The 15,808-nt window shown below is 42.9% G+C and overlaps 1 protein-coding gene across 7 annotated transcripts in view; it reads right to left on the bottom strand.

Annotated features, from left to right (window-relative positions):
• Positions 1-1,226: 1,226 nt before the first annotated feature.
• The window catches only part of Itgb6 (integrin subunit beta 6), a 131,484-nt gene continuing 116,902 nt past the window's right edge, over positions 1,227-15,808 (bottom strand). For all 7 annotated transcript variants that reach the window (XM_006984630.4, XM_076569543.1, XM_076569548.1 and 4 more), the window contains 2 exons: positions 8,191-8,357; positions 1,227-3,447 (listed from right to left, as the gene is read on the bottom strand). In XM_006984630.4, coding sequence (XP_006984692.1) covers positions 3,349-3,447; positions 8,191-8,357 — 266 coding nt within the window. In that variant the 3' untranslated portion in view covers positions 1,227-3,348. The remainder of the gene's footprint in view (positions 3,448-8,190; positions 8,358-15,808) is intronic.

Consider the following 15,808-nt stretch of genomic DNA (forward strand, 5'->3'; position numbering starts at 1 on the left):
GTACATCTGACACAAAATTAATATTCAGGGTATATAAGAACCCAAAAATAAAATTAAAAGACCCCTAACAAGGGGCTGGGAAGATGGCTCAATTGGCACAGTGTGCAAACATCAGGTCCCGAGTTCAGATCCCTAGCACCTATATAAAAGCCAGACATGGTGGTGCGTCTGTAACCTCAGTGCTGGGTGGGGAGTGGGAATAGACTGTGGCAGAAGGATCTCAGGAGCTGGCTGGCCAGTCCGTCCAGCCAAACTGGCAGGCTCCAGGTTCGGTGAGAGGTTCTGTCTCAAAAACTTAGATGAAGACTTACTGAAGAGGATACCAAATGCAGACCTCTGGCTTTCACATGTACAAACATACACATACATCACACACACACACACACACACACACACACACATACACACACGGCCACCACCACCACCACCACCACCCTAATCAACTAAACCAATAAATGGGCTAATGAGATGAACAGAGAGTCCTAGAGAAATGATATATAAATGACCAATAAATATATAAAAAATATTCAATATCTTTAGCTGCCAGGGTCAGGCAAATTAAGACTACACCAAGATTTTATCTTACCATAGTCATAAATGGCTATCATAAAGAAAAAAATAATGGAAAATAATGGCATGAATTTGGGAGAAAGGGAAGAAACGTTGGTGGGAATGTATGTTTGTTGAGCAAAATAGAAGTCAATACGGGTATTCCTCAAAAACGTGAAGATGGAGCTGCTGGTTCACCCACACATATAGTTTCTAGGTATACATACAAAGGACCCTATGCAAACACCAAGGCCCTTGTCCGTGGTTGATGGATGACAGTCTTCTCCCCGTGTCATGGTCTGCCTTTTGTGCTCATCTTTGTCCTCTCCCCTCTTCTGAAGGATAGCAGTCATGTTGGATAGAGTAGGGCTCCACACTCCAACCCCACTTAAACTTAGCTGCCTCTTTAAAGATTCTATCTACAGTTGTGTAGCCTCACTAAGATTCCAGGGGTTAAGACATGATTCTTTTGGGATAGTATTCAGGGGAAATATTTGAGCCCATAACACCAATCCTTAAGACCTTGATTTTACCAAATGTGGGATAATGTTCTGTTCCTCTGCTTGGCCCTTGACTGAAATCATCAAAGTATGTCAGAGTAAATCACAGAAAGATCCAGAAATATAAGAAGAGGGTTTTGTATCAAGTAAATAAAAGGCATTATCATCCAACCAAGGTTCATTATTTAAATTATGTTTATTTTCTGCCAATGCAAAATACAATAAAACCACTTAAAAAACAACCATTTCATCTTCATGTAACATAACTCTTCAGTGAACAGAAGCACTACTGTTAATGTTTTGGCCTTTTCAAGGTCCTGCCTTGGGTCAAAACAGTATTTAGAGAAAGAACAAATTCTTCCTAATACACATATGAAAGAAACTTCTATTTTCTAAAATCTCGGTTCAGCAATAACACAAAAATAGCACAGACAGCCCCGTGTAGTGGTGGCAGTATTGCCAGGCTGCTGGGAGAGCATCTGCAGGCTGCTCCAGACTCCGAGGTCTTGGGCTGTTCAGGGACCCGAGGAGATATTAGGACTTTTCTTTGAAGTTTAGCTGTCCTCCCTGATTCGCCCGAGTTATTTAGAAACCAGAAAGGACAGACTCTAGACAATCAAAACGTACACAGACATATCTGGGAGGAGTGAAGGAGCCCTGAGACTAAGATGACGACTCAGTGGACAACCGTGACGCCTCCACTAATACGAAGCCGTTCACCCATGAATGGCTTCCCACCACTACCCAGTCAAGGCAATACACACTGCATGAAAATCCAGCCACATCCCAGGGACCCCTATGCTATTTGTTCCCCGTCAGTACACTTTCAAACTGAGATAGCTATACTGTAACTAACACAATCCTTCTATCATTTTACTGACAAAAGTCTCATGCAGGAGAGAGAGCCAAGGCTTGGAGTTAGAAGATGGAGAGTCCGTCCGTCTGTCCCCAGCTCTTCTGCCTTGCCTCTCAGCTTCTCTGTGGAGATCCAGTGAGAGCAAAGTGCTTTGTAATGCAGCAGTAACCATGAGAAATTCTCCAGAGACTTTCTCTCCAATCCACTACTGGATCACTGATTGCCAGTGTAGATTTTGTACGTGGTTTTACCTTTTAGAGCAAGTGGGTGACATATCCACCCCATGAAGCTGGGTTGTGAATGCTGGGTGGTGCAGATGGGGTAGCAACATCCTTCGGGAAGCCCAGACTCTATGAGGGACACCCTGAATGTAAAGCCATGTGACCTTTTATTCTATTACCCTAGATTCCTTTTTCTATTCCTGAAACTCTTTTTGACAAGTTAACAACTTAAAGTTATTTTTAAATGGACACTTTCATATGACAAGTGTGGAGTTTTGAAGACCGTGAAACAGTGAAACAATGAAGAAATATGGGAGAACAGGAGGGCAACTTGGGGACAACAGGGAAATTCAGTCTACAAGACCCACATCTTCAGTTTTACTAGTGACATAATTTATAAAATACTTCTTCCTTATCTGTGAAACATGCCTTGAAGTGTGTACAAATCTAAGGCAATTACTAACATTTAATTTTCAATCTTTCACTCAGGATATTACTGGAAGAACTGTATTCTTTCTGGTGATGGGAAACCAGAATCTCATTTCTCATATTAAAACCAAAAATTGCCAATATGATATGGCACACCTTTAATCCCAGCACTCAGGAGGCAGAGGCAGGCAGATAGATCTTTGTGAGTTCAAGGCCAGCCTGGTAAGTTCCAAAACAGCCAGAGAGACCCTGTCCCAAAACACCAAAAACCAAACCAACCAACCAACCAACCAACCAACCAAACAACCAAACAACCAAACAACCAAACAACCAACCAACCAAATCCTTCAGGAAATGGCAGATTTTCTGCAAGTTTAGAAAAAGCGGCCAGGGCGGGTATATAATAGAAGTGTAAGAATTCTATGACTTCGTGGAGGCAAAGACTTCAGGTAGCTGGATTCAGGGAGCAAATGAGATTCTAATTCTGAACATTTTTCAATGCAAATCAAGTCCCATGAATCATTTTGATGATTTTTTTTTGAGGCATCAGTGCAACAGGGTTCCTATTCTTGGAGTGATCTTGGATTCAGCTCTTTACTTAGGATACACTTCTCTTGAGGATTTTGAACCCACCAACAGGGTCTCACCTTCATGCTGAGAATGACTGGTCTCCAAAGGACCCATTGTTATCTTAAGTCCACCTGCTTTGGGAGCAACAAAGAAAGACAGAGCAAACAGTGCATGAACCTTTGGTGCCAGGGAGGTGGACTTTCTCTGGCCGAAGCAGCTCTGTCTAGCCGTCTGCAGAAAGGCCTGCCTTGTGCTTTTCCCTGTGTTTGTAGGTCACGTTCTTAAAGGTGCTGGTGGAGCCTCTGTACAGCGGATTGGTTCCCTAAAGGACAGGGGGGGAAAAAGGTTCAAAGAAAAGGAGATGCATTTTGTTATTATACCACTTTAATATCTTCAAATGTTTGCATTCTAGTTCAAATCGGAGAGTCAAGCACACTTTTGGAAGCTACTTGAATAATTTTGATGAATTTTAAATTTTATTTATCTTTATTTCATTTTTTTGTATGGTGCATGTATATATACACTTCTAAAATTATTATTATTTGTAATTTTATTTTACTTAATTACTTAGCAGAGGGGCATTCATGTGCCAGTGTGCCGGTGGAAGCCAGAGGGTACCTTGGAAGCCAGTTCTCACCTTTCATCATGTTGGTCCTGAGAATCAAACTGAGTTCAGCAGGCTTAGTCACAAGTTCTGTTATCCTCAGAACCGTCCCCCCCCCCCACCCCCCACCCATCCCTGCCTTATGTTTTAAACAGAGGCTCGAACTTCACCTGGAGCTCACCAATTCGGCTAGACTGGCTGGCTAGTAATCTCCAGGGCTATCTGTGTGGAAGGAACATCCACACACTTCTAATCACCCCCCCTCCTATCCACTGTGAAGAAGCCGAATAAACCCAGTCGTCCTCCAGAACGAACAATGATGGAATTGTGCCTAGTTTGTCATGGGACTTTAGGAGGAAGGGCTGACATAGTTTACAACTTCCCAGGGCAAAGAATTTTATCTCCAACTTGACAAAACAAAATTGGATTTGCTATCTGGAGAACAGAGGGAAACAGAAACATCTCCTGACCCTGGGATTCACAGCGGTTCACCTCCTCTGAGTGAGAACCACCCCTGTACCTGCTTCTGTACTGCTTTGAGCCAGTGGCCTAACCCTTGACCAAGTGTCATGTTGCCTTTGGTCATATGACTTCAGAGAGACAGATGCCATCTCTGCACTGAGGCTAAGTAGAGGGAGTTCCTTGGCTGGAGTCCAGGGTGGGTGAAAGCCAGGCTGCTGTATTGTCTCTACTCCTAAAACCAGCCTGGACAGTTAATCCAGCTGCCGTAAGCACCAAGAGCTTTTAAAGACCAGACAAACTTAATGTGGTCTCAGGTAGGTGAGGAGTCTCATTTGCGATAAAATTCAGAAGAAGTTGTAGGAAGTTTAAGGGCTAGCAATTACTTGATAAAGTAGCCAATTGAAGAGACAAGACTGGAAAGCATGAGCCGCAGGTGGGGATGATGGTTGAAGCCTGGGCTGAGGAGAGAGGAGGCAGATAGGGAATAGGAAAAATGAATGGGTTGTGGGATGGGCCAGCTTAGGTCTTTGTAGGACTAGGTACTTGTTTGTAGGCCCTACCCCATATCTGTCAATCATATCAAAATGCACTTACTTCCCACATGAAAAAGACTTGTGAGTGTGTGTGTGTATGAGTGGTGTGTGTGTGTGTTTGTGCACGTGCGTGCTATACATGTCTGTGCAGGTATGCTTGCCTGTGTGTGGCATGTGTATAGGAGGCAAGAGGTCAATGCTGGGTGCCTTCTTCAATTGCCCCCCACCCCTGATTTGGAGACAGTCTCTCAGTTGTGTGGAACTCACCATTTTGGCCAGACTAGCTGGCCTGTGAGCCCGGGATCTGCCTGTCTCCGAACCCTCCATCCAGCACTAGGGTTGCAGGCTTCAGTTGCTGGGTTTGCCTTTTGTCTGGGGATAAGAATTGGGGTCTTCTTGCTCACAGGCTTTACCCATGGAGCCATCTCCGTAACCCCACAAAGTAGATTTTATTGTCCTCTAGAGGGATGACCCAAGTTACAAGAGACGGGACAACACACTGTTGATTTGTAGACAGTTAATCATTCAATTTTGTTCAGTTTTCCTTTATTTTGAAACTACTTCATTTACTCAAGTCTGGAATAGTTCAGGGGCCCCTTGTGTAGGGCCAATGGACTAAGAGTCTACCCTGGTAGGAAGGTCAGAAAGATATGTAAACTGGACAAGGAAAAGTTCACACTGCTACTGAGGCGTAGAAGGAGGTGTGTCCAGACCTCAGGCAGTGATCAGAGTTCAGGAGAACATGCTAGGGTTGGGTCTTGTGAGCAGGTATGGAAATGGCTAGTGCCATAGTCCTTACTGACTTCCTTTTTGTTGAGACTCAGGCTTAAGGTCTGATCTATAGTGGGTGAGTGTCCACGTTTAGACAAGGCCAGTTCTCGCTAAGTGTGTAAGGTGACCAGGCAGATTTTCTCCAGAATATCGAGGCCCTGACCTAAGCCTGGGTTCTGCAAAGCCAGTGGCACATTTTCAGGTTTGAACAAAAGTGGGAACTAGAAAGCTCCATCATGAGCCACAGCTTCCTTAAAGACCGCCTGACTGCCGACTGCAGACCCTATTTGCTTAGCACAGAACCAAATCAATCCACGGCTCCAAGAAATGTCAGGCTAAACCGTTTTTCCCTACCAGTTAATGACTTGTCATCCAAGGGAAAAAACTGTCTAATCAAAGATGAATTTAAATATCTTCCATTTGTATTTTCAGATGAAAAATGCTGAGTTTTTTTTTAAATGTAATAAAAGGTAACCTTTCTTTATAGTCCTGACAAAATATTTCAGGAGGCAAGAGCGGGGATTTGTCTTCAACTCTGTCCCCTTAAAGAGTCCGAGGGGCCTGATGGGTCAGGTGATCTCACTGTTTCCTCTGTCCCTGGGTTTTAAAAATCAGTTAAGTTCACCCCTTGAGAAGAAATAGGTTTTAGATTAAAAACGGAATTAAATTGAAGGTTTTTAAATGTATGCACCAAGCCTACATTTGCCCCAGGAGGAGGATATGTTAGTGAAATTTGGACTGAATATTGAATTGAACCACTTTTGCATGCAAATGAATAATTAGTACCTGGTCAGCATCTAGTCAGGAACATCAAAAATTTGTTATTCAAAGAAACTCAATTTAACAGGGGAATAATATTTTCCATTTATGCTTTTATCTGTTTAGTGTGTGGTTTTGTCCCATTTTAGACGAAGAAACAGCTAAATTTTGGCATTTGAATTTCAGTCATGTTTAGCTTCCTGAGGGAGAACAATTCATGTTTTGGGGGAAATTAACTGTTAATTAAAACGTTATTCTAAAGATATTAATCATTTGTCAGCACTCATGCCTGCGTCTGAGAACATTAAAATATGCTGGCTAGGAGACCTGCATCACAAAATAGTCAAGTGTTTGCTTGTAGGAGCAGAATACCAGCTCATTATTTCCAGAAGCTTCAACCAAAGGCTGTTCTTAGAACAAATTAATAATTGGGGCTCAACTCCACCTGTACCAAAATTTTGGGGAGCCTCTGAACTTTTGAATGAATTGTTTTAATCCCAACACCCATCTCCACTTCTCTTCACACCTACATACTTCAGTTTGCCTCACTAAAAACTACAGATTATGCACTCCGTCAGTCACCAGGCCTTTGTTAAATCTAATCAAATTTTTAAACATACATCCTTGCTATCTTTCAAGTATCCAGAGTCTATCAACCTTTTCCCAGTTGTCTTACAGCTGGGTTCTTCCAAGTCAGGATTCAAACCAGGGTCCATAGATCGAATTTGTTTATTATATCTAAAGCATTTTTACTCAAAAGATAAGGTAGATTAAAATTTTTATTAGCCTTTTCCCTGTGATGTACATTATGATTAGTTTGAAATCATCCCCCCAAATATAAACATTCATTATCAAAAATGGAAAATTCCATTTGCTCTCAGAACAGGATATTGCTATAGGCATAGGGAAAATAGTGTTAACATCAATTTATTTAGGCAGATGAAGCCAAAGGCACGTTGTGTTTGCCTGTGTGTTCTCCAGTGAGTTCGCTGTTTTTGGAATCAGTGGTGTAAGATAATTGCTATTAGATAGCTAGACACACCATTAGAGATTGAGAGATGAAATTAAAACCATGAAATTGTTTCCAGGGGTCTCTAGAAATGTAATTATCTCTCCTGTAGAAAAGAAACAGTGAAAATTGCAGTCCTGTTTTCTGTTTGCCGACTGAGAAGACATTTAAATTATATCATTGAATACATATATTTAGAGGCTTATTTCATGTAGCTACTTAAATTTTATGTTATTCAGGAAAAAAAAAACTGCCTGGCATTTAAAAAGGCCTGTCAACTGTGCTTTGTCGTCCATTGTATCAGCAACAGTATTTCCATGGAAATTGGCATGAACTGTCATACTTGCCATGAACATTATCCCATTAGCTAGAAAACAATCAATTTACAGAAATGTTTAGATACAGAACCTATGCTTTGTTTGATGAGGTTGCCTCCACAACAGCCCTAAGTCACCACAGCAGGAGTTTCCTGAGTCTCTTCAGGTGTTTCAAGCCCACCATTAAGACACCAGGTGTCATGAGAATAACCCGGTGTTTCTGGTGCTCTCTAAGCAAGACAGAAATGGAAGCTGTTGGGGCTCCATGGAGAGTGGCCACGGAAATGACCTTTGAGTTCTTATTTTCTACAGGGGTGGCTGAGTCCCTGACCGTTTCCATGAGGTCATGGAAGTGACCTCTGAGTTCTTTTTTTTTTTTTTTTTAAGATTTATTTATTTATTATGTATAAAGGAGAGAGTGCCAGATCTCATTACAGATGGTTGTAAGCCATCATGTGGGTGCTGGGAATTGAACTCAGGACCTCTGGAAGAGCAGTCAGTGCTCTTAAGCTCTGAGCCATCTCTACTGCCCCAACCTCTGAGTTCTTATTTTCTGCAGGGGGTGGCTGAGTCCCTGACCGGTTCCACCAGGTCTCCAGAGGTCACATACCGTTTGCCACTTGGCCTTCGAGCGTTCTGCTTCAAATTTAGCAACTTCTTTCCGATCGTGAAGTGATACCAGTAGCTTCCAAATGCACAGTAGGACGATTCCGATCAGCAGGATAGCCAGCGATACTCCCAACATGATCATGGGGATGTTTGGAGGTTTGGGGCAGTCTGTGGGAGCAGATGAAATCATCTTTAGAAGCTGTGGCAATCAGCGTCTCACTGTAAGAAAGCTTCCCCCACCGCTCACTTCAATGCAGAGACTGAATCCAGAGCACTGGATGTAATACACAATTCTGCTCATTGGGTTTTCTATTCACATATTTTCTACAGGAGAGGGGAAATACTGATATCTTCTTGTCCTGTTGATTTTTTTTTCTAAAACTGTGTTATTTGTTTAGAGATAGGTTTATATTTATTCTCAGTGGAATAATAATTTTGAAACAATTCAAAAATGAATTTATAACCAGCCTTCCATATCCTTGGTTTTGCATGTACAGATTCAACAAACTATGCATTGAAAATATGTCTTTATTGAGCATGCCCAGTTCTTCCACTAGCTGTTGCTCTCTAATGGTAAGTACAATATATATTCAGGTAGCAGTCACATTGTATTGGGTTTCAATCTTTCTTTCCTTCCTTCTTTCCTTCCTCCCTTTCTTCCTTTCATCTCTCTCTCTCTCTCTCTCTCTCTCTCTCTCTCTCTCTCTTTCTCTCTCTCTCTCTCTCTCTCTCTCTCTCTCTCTCTCTCTCTCTCTCTCTCTCTCTCTCTCTCTCTCTCTTCGAGACAGGGTTTCTCTGTGTAGCTTTGCGCCTTTCCTGGATCTTGCTCTGTAGACCAGGCTGGCCTCGAACTCACAGAAATCTACCTGGCTCTGCCTCCCAAGTGCTGGGATTAAAGGTGTGTGCCACCACTGCCTGGCTCCTTTCATCTCTTGCATCCCACAATAACCTCAAACTTTACAGACAAGGAAGACCTCGAACACCTGAACTTCCTGCCTTTACCTCCCCAGTGCTGGGATTAGAGGTGTTTCATGCTATACCTGGTTGTATACAGTGCTGGAGGTGGAACCCAGGGCTTCATATGAGCTAGACAAGCACTCTACCAACTGAGCTACATCTCAACCCCCAACATCACATCTTCTAAGTAACCTAGAAATGATTTCAGGTATACAGGAAGATGTGTAAATTCTATCCCCAGGTTTTGGTATCTTTGGCACAGGAGGATCTGGAGCCAATCTCCTGTAGATGTGGAGATATGGCTAGAACAGGTGGTTGACTTTAAACTTCAATACAGCAGAGTGACCATTTTGTCAAGGATGTCCTTGAATCATGAATGGTCTCAGGATTATACGAAAAATTATTAGTCCAGCCTGGTTGCTCATGCCTGCAATCCCAGAACTCAGCAGTCAGATACAGAGCATATTGAAGGCCAACTTGAGCTCCACAGTGAGACGCTGTCTCACATACTGAGAGGCCTGGGAGTGCAGAACACTTGCTTAGCATATGCAAAGGTTCAGGTTCCATCTCCAGAGCTGAAAAGATTGCCCTTACTGCAGGTTCCTTGCCCCGGCCCCTTGGAAAGACAGACAATAATCATAGCTTTCTGTTTTATGCAATGCTCTGATTTCCTGGATGTTCCCAGACTAGAAGAGGGCAGGTTCAGTTCTCATCTGATGTATAGTAGTTGTGTGGATTCAATCATTGAGTTCCCTGGCCTCATCTGTGAAATAAAGCACAGCACTCCCTCATTTTCCCTGATGACAGCAACATGCTGAGGTGGTCTTGCTTATCAAAAACCACAGCCTCCTAGACCCCTCCCCAAGATATTGCTTCAATGGGTCTTGGGTAATACCACAGGTTATATGTTATTAAAGGTATCTAAGTCACTCTTATGATCAGGGAAGTGGAGGGAATCACATACTCTCAACTTGAAGATTCTATGGAATGTTGGTTTGGCTCTACTGATGGTATTCTTGTAATTTAGCAGTTACATTGCACCTTCTTCTGTTGCCAGTAAGATGACTGATCACCCTTGCAATGTGCCAGCAAGATGATAAATCTCTTAATGGAGCATTATAATTAAGCCCTTCTTTTGCTTCCCTCGGAAGAAATTCCACATCAAATGATCATTAAATATCTGCATTCCCTCCACAGAAGTGAAGCAACACCCGACAGTATCTGGGGGAGAAATGAACCAGGCTTAGTCTAGCCTCCATAACGTCACTCTTAGATAGCTAATAATGGAGAGCTGAACGCCGAGGACTGATCGTGTGACTTTTCAGACCTGAATCTGCATGACCCCTCAGCAGCCTGATGCCTGGTCTCACACATCTTTTCTGGGTGGAAAACCATGAAAGTACATTATGGAGAATCAAGCAGAATATAATGTCCTACTTACTATAGCACCAAGAGCTAAAGGCTGTGTTGGAACCAGCAAATGAAGCATGGCTGTGTCCCTGAGAAAAATATACTGATCCAGCGGTGTCTTTGGCTAAAAAATGTCTGGGCGGGGACATAGCATGCTCCTGTTCACAGCAAGACTCAGCCTGCTAGGACCTGAAGCTGGGAAGTGAATCAGGAGGATACTCAAGCAGGGACTCAATGAGGCACAGGTGTGGCTTGGGAGAGAGAATCACTGTAAGAAAGCAAGGTTCTAGGATACTGGGACTTTCTCAAGAAAAGATTTTAGCCAAGTTCCAAGGCAGGCATCACAGCCCAGACCTCTGTTTACCGTGCTCTCCGTGATAGCTCTCTGGTGCTTAGACTGAAGAGCCACCGAGGTGGGAGCAGAGGGTAAGCTCTCCTCCCGTGTGGAATATCGCCTGTCAGGTTGGCTCACTGCGGTACCTAATGCTGAGGTCTCCAATACCTAGTTCTTAGCTCCAGCTAAGCTGGTAGCTCTACCATGGGTGGCTGTTGGGCACTGGAAATGTGACATCTGAATCAGGTTGTACTATAAGTATTCAACAGTTACCTCACAGTCTAAGCATGACAAAATGTAAAAATCTTAATGAGTTTGTGGATTTCATGTGGAAATGAGAATATTTAGATTTCTAGAAAACATTACATTTTATACAGAGTTTGTCTAACAGTCCTATTGGACAATGCTAACATTTTTTTTTTAGATTCAGATATTTATTACAGTTGTGTAGCCAGTGGGAGGCAGTGTAGTACAGTGGTTAAGAGCCTGGGCTCCAAGCCAGGCTGTTGGAGTTCCTCAGGCAAGCAAAGCAGTCCTGGGATTAATTACTGTTAGACACAGCAGTGTACTTTGCTCCGGGTCTCAGTTTCCTCACCCGTAGGACCAAAGTACCACTAGCGCCCGCTTTATAGGGTTGATGGAGATACTGAGTGAATCAGCATGTAGGAAACATGAGGAGTGATGTGTGTTTTAGCAAGGGCCCCATACACAAAGGGATTGTGACAACAGATGCATGCCTCTCCCTTTCCTGTCTCCCAGAAGGCAAGGGTCTGGGTTGTCCAAGCTCAACATGCAGATGTAACACCTGCAGTGAATGGATTCTTCCCACAAAAGAAGGTCGGCTGTCGTTTTTTACATCTGGCATGACTTGTAGGCTCTGACATTCTGTCCCGGTGGTTCTCAACCCATGGGTCACAAACCCTTTGAGGGTGTCAAACCCCTTCACAGGGGTCGCCTAAGACCATCAGAAAACACAGATATTTATTGTATGATTCATAACAGTAGCAAAGTTACAGTTATGAGGTAGCAACAAAATAATTTTATGGTTGGGGTCACCACACCATGAGGAACTATATTAAAGGGTCGCAGCACTAGGAAGGTTGAGGACCGCTGATCTATTCAGATAGAGAAGGAAGATGAGTGATGTAATGCTATGCCTGGATCCTCAGCAGCAGCCAGCATGCTGGACCAGCTCCCTTTTCAATTTGCTTAGAGGACACCGGGAAACATTAACCTCTCCTTGCTTTTCCTTTCACCTTCTTTCTTATCCCAGCTTCTAACTTCAGAGCCATGGGTCTCAGCTTGAGGAGGAGGAACTCCTGATGCCCGAGAGAAAGCTACAGCCTGGGGGCTTCTGGAAGCACCAGGGCTGCCCAGGAACGGGGCATCCGAGGTATCCTTGGGCCTGTCAGAAGAGCTTGAGAAATCTCGGGTGGATTATTTTTCCTTCTCTTTCCCTTACTACAAAAGTCTAGAGATAAATAAGACGCTATAATAGAAAGGCATCAGACGTCTGTGAGTGCCGTGAAGGACGTCACGTTGGTGCATTTCTCATACTGTGTACAAGCGCAAAAGACCACACAACAGTTCAGTAGCAAGACAGTGTTTACTAGCTGAAGGCTTGTTCCATGGGCGGACGGGGGTGGGGGAGAAAGGAAAAAAAAAAAAAAAAAAAAAAAAGAAAATCAAGCCAGTCAAGCCCAGAAGCCTGCACACTGAAAGCAAGGCCTCCTGTGGAAAGTCGCTTGGTTGTTTGGGATGTGTTTTACCAATAGAATCAATATTTTGAGGGGTGGTTTTGATTTCAGAATAACCTGCTAAAGTCACTACCACAGTGACAAACTGGTGGTGGGGTGCAGCTGGAGAACCCGACTTGTAAAGCTGATGATGAGGAGACATGGGTTTTTTTTGTATTGTGAAATAATTTGGTTTAGCGCAGTGTGACTCACCCTGTTTTCTTAACTGATGACTGCAAGATGCATTTTTTTTTTGTTCACATTTCTCAGAAATGTGTACACAGAGTTTCTAAATGCCTGTCACCAGGAGCGCCCTGCCCTCACAAACATCAAAACCGTCTTCACAGTCATCTCCACATTTCACGGGCTGTGCCTGACCCCCAGCTCTGTCTTGCCCTTGGCATGGACATGTGACGTTTCTCTGACCATTTCCTTAATTGTAAATGAGGTTTAACCCCACTTTTCAGCCTCTGGGGTGATACCAGGTTGATAGCTTTGCTTTCAAATTCAGGACTTAACATTCTCTCAGCAGAACGAAAAGCAAGCACACACACACACACACACACACACACACACACAAAAAAAAAAAAACAAAAAACAAACAATCTGCTTTATACCCTGTGTGTGCTGCTGTTGCCTGGGCCGGACCTTAGGCTGATGGAGTCAGATTTAACACAGATGTCATTTCTCTGGGACATTTTAGGGAGGGGTAGGTCATTGCTGAAGACAGAAAATGTGAGTCATCTGTGAGTGTCTAAGAATGCAGCTGAGCTTTGTTAGCACAGTGGCTCCTGAAGAGGGGCTAAGTTGTCGGGGTGTAGACCCTGTGCCTGCAGGCCAGCTGACTCAGGATACGAGCGGTTTAGATAAACAACAGAGGAGGCTGATACCCACGCAATTTGAAAGTGTCTTAAAGATATGTTCTCTTCTGCTTCCTTTCCTATGTAGTATGAACTTGTCTTTCCCTTGGCTGGAGATGGAATTTCTTCTGGAGCATTCCTGTGTTAGAAACTGATTTCAAGTGTTGACATGGTTGAAAAATCTACCGAAGCCCAGAAACAGTGGGCTCTTGGCTGCCCTGGTCTGGTATCACTCAGTCTGGGCTGCCTCAAACTCAAAGCAATCCTCCTGCCTCATTCTCCTGAATACTGGGATTAGAGGTGTATGCTGGCTGTCCTGACACTTGACATCTTCTGTAGCCACTGCCTTCTGTGTCCCCTGGGCCTTCCTGACCCAGCATTATCATGTGATAACCGTTGCTGTGAGGCCTCTCTTGGCACACATATTCATTGGTCCATTTACTCCTTGAGCTATCCCTTAAAGGATTGTGCCATTATTTTTCCCATTTTACAGATGAGGAAATAGAGGCTTAGAGAGGCAAGTAGATCCCACAATCTCAGGCAGTGATTACACAACAAAATAGTTTTTGAACCACCACTTAAACTTGGCTTTAAAAGCTGTTGTACTCCTTCCTGCTAGGTTTTTGGAAAGACACGCCTGTTGCTTCTGTTTTGTTTGCTCAGCTCACCTTTCTACAGCAACCAGCAGCAAGCTGCAAGGAGGTGATGGAAGTCATCATGTTACTTCATCTTAATAAAAGACATGGGAGTACCAAGCTATTTTTATTACTATAGCTCTATAGTTGTGCTTGAGGTCAGCGATGGTGATGCCTCCAGAAGTTGCTTTATTGTACAGGATTCTTTTAGCTATCCTGGGTCTTTTGTTTTTCCATATGAAGTTGGGTATTGTTCTTTCCAAGTCTGTGAAGCATTGTGCTGGGATTTTGATGGGGATTGCACTGAATATGTAGATTGCTTTTGATAAGATTGCCATTTTTACTATGTTAATCCTACCTATCCATGAGCATGGGAGATCCTTCCATTTTCTGATATCTTCTTCAATTTCTTTCTTTAAAGACTTAAAGTTCTTATCAAATAGGTCTGGTACTGGCATAAAAACCAACATACAGACCAATGGAATTGAATTGAAGACCCTGACATTAATCCACGCACATATGAACACCTGATTTTTGACAAAGAAGCCAAAACTATACAATGGAAAAAAGAAAGTATCTTCAACAAATGGTGCTGGCATAACTGGATCTCAATATGTAAAAGATTACAAATAGATCCATATCTGTCACCATGCACAAAACTCAAGTCCAAGTGGATCAAAGACCTCAACATAAATCCAGTAACACTGAACTTGATAGAAGAGAAAGTAGGAAATACTCTTGAATGCATTGGCACAGGAGATCACTTCCTAAATATAACACCAGTATAACAGACACTGAGAACTACAATTAATAAATGGAACCTCTTGAAACTGAGAAGTTTTTTGTAGGGCAAAAGACACGGTCAATAAGACAAAAAGACAGCCTACAGAATGGGAAAAGATCTTCACCACCCCTACATCTGACAGAGGACTAATCTCCAAAGTATATAAAGAACTCAAGAAACCAGACATCAAAATACTGAGCAATCCAATTTAAAAATGGGCTAATGAGCTAAACAGAATTCTCAAAAGAAGAATCTCAAATGGCTGAAAGACATTTAAAGAAATGTTCAACATCCTTAGTCATCAGAGAAATGCAAATCAAAATGACTCTGAGATACCACCTTACACCTGTCAGAATGGCTATGATCAAAAACAATAATGACAGTCTATGTTGGAGAGGATGCAGAGCAAAGGGAACACTCCTCCACTGTTGGTGAGAGTGCAAACTTGTACAACCACTGTGGAAATCAGTATGGCAGTTTCTCAGAAAATTGGGAATCGATCTACCTCAAGACCCAGCCATACCACTCTTGGGCATATACCCAAGGAATGCTTAATCATACCACAAAGATACATGCTCAACTATGTTCATAGCTGCACTATTTGTAATAGCCAGAACCTGGAAACAACCTAGATGCCTGTCAACTGAAGAATGGATTAAGAAAATATGGTACATATACACAATGGAGTACTACTCAGTAGAGAAAAACAATGACAGCATGAAATTTGCAGGCAAATGGAACTAGAAAATATCATTCTGAGTGAGGTAACCCAAACCCAGAAGGACAAACACTCTGTCCTCACTCATAAGTGGATACTAGCTATAAAGCAAAGAAAATCAGACTGCAACCCACAAAACCAGGGAGGCTACATAGCAGGGGGGACCCTAGGATGACTGTGGCTTA

Source organism: Peromyscus maniculatus, chromosome 4, assembly GCF_049852395.1.
Source record: "Peromyscus maniculatus bairdii isolate BWxNUB_F1_BW_parent chromosome 4, HU_Pman_BW_mat_3.1, whole genome shotgun sequence".
Classification (NCBI taxonomy): Eukaryota; Metazoa; Chordata; class Mammalia; order Rodentia; family Cricetidae; genus Peromyscus; species Peromyscus maniculatus.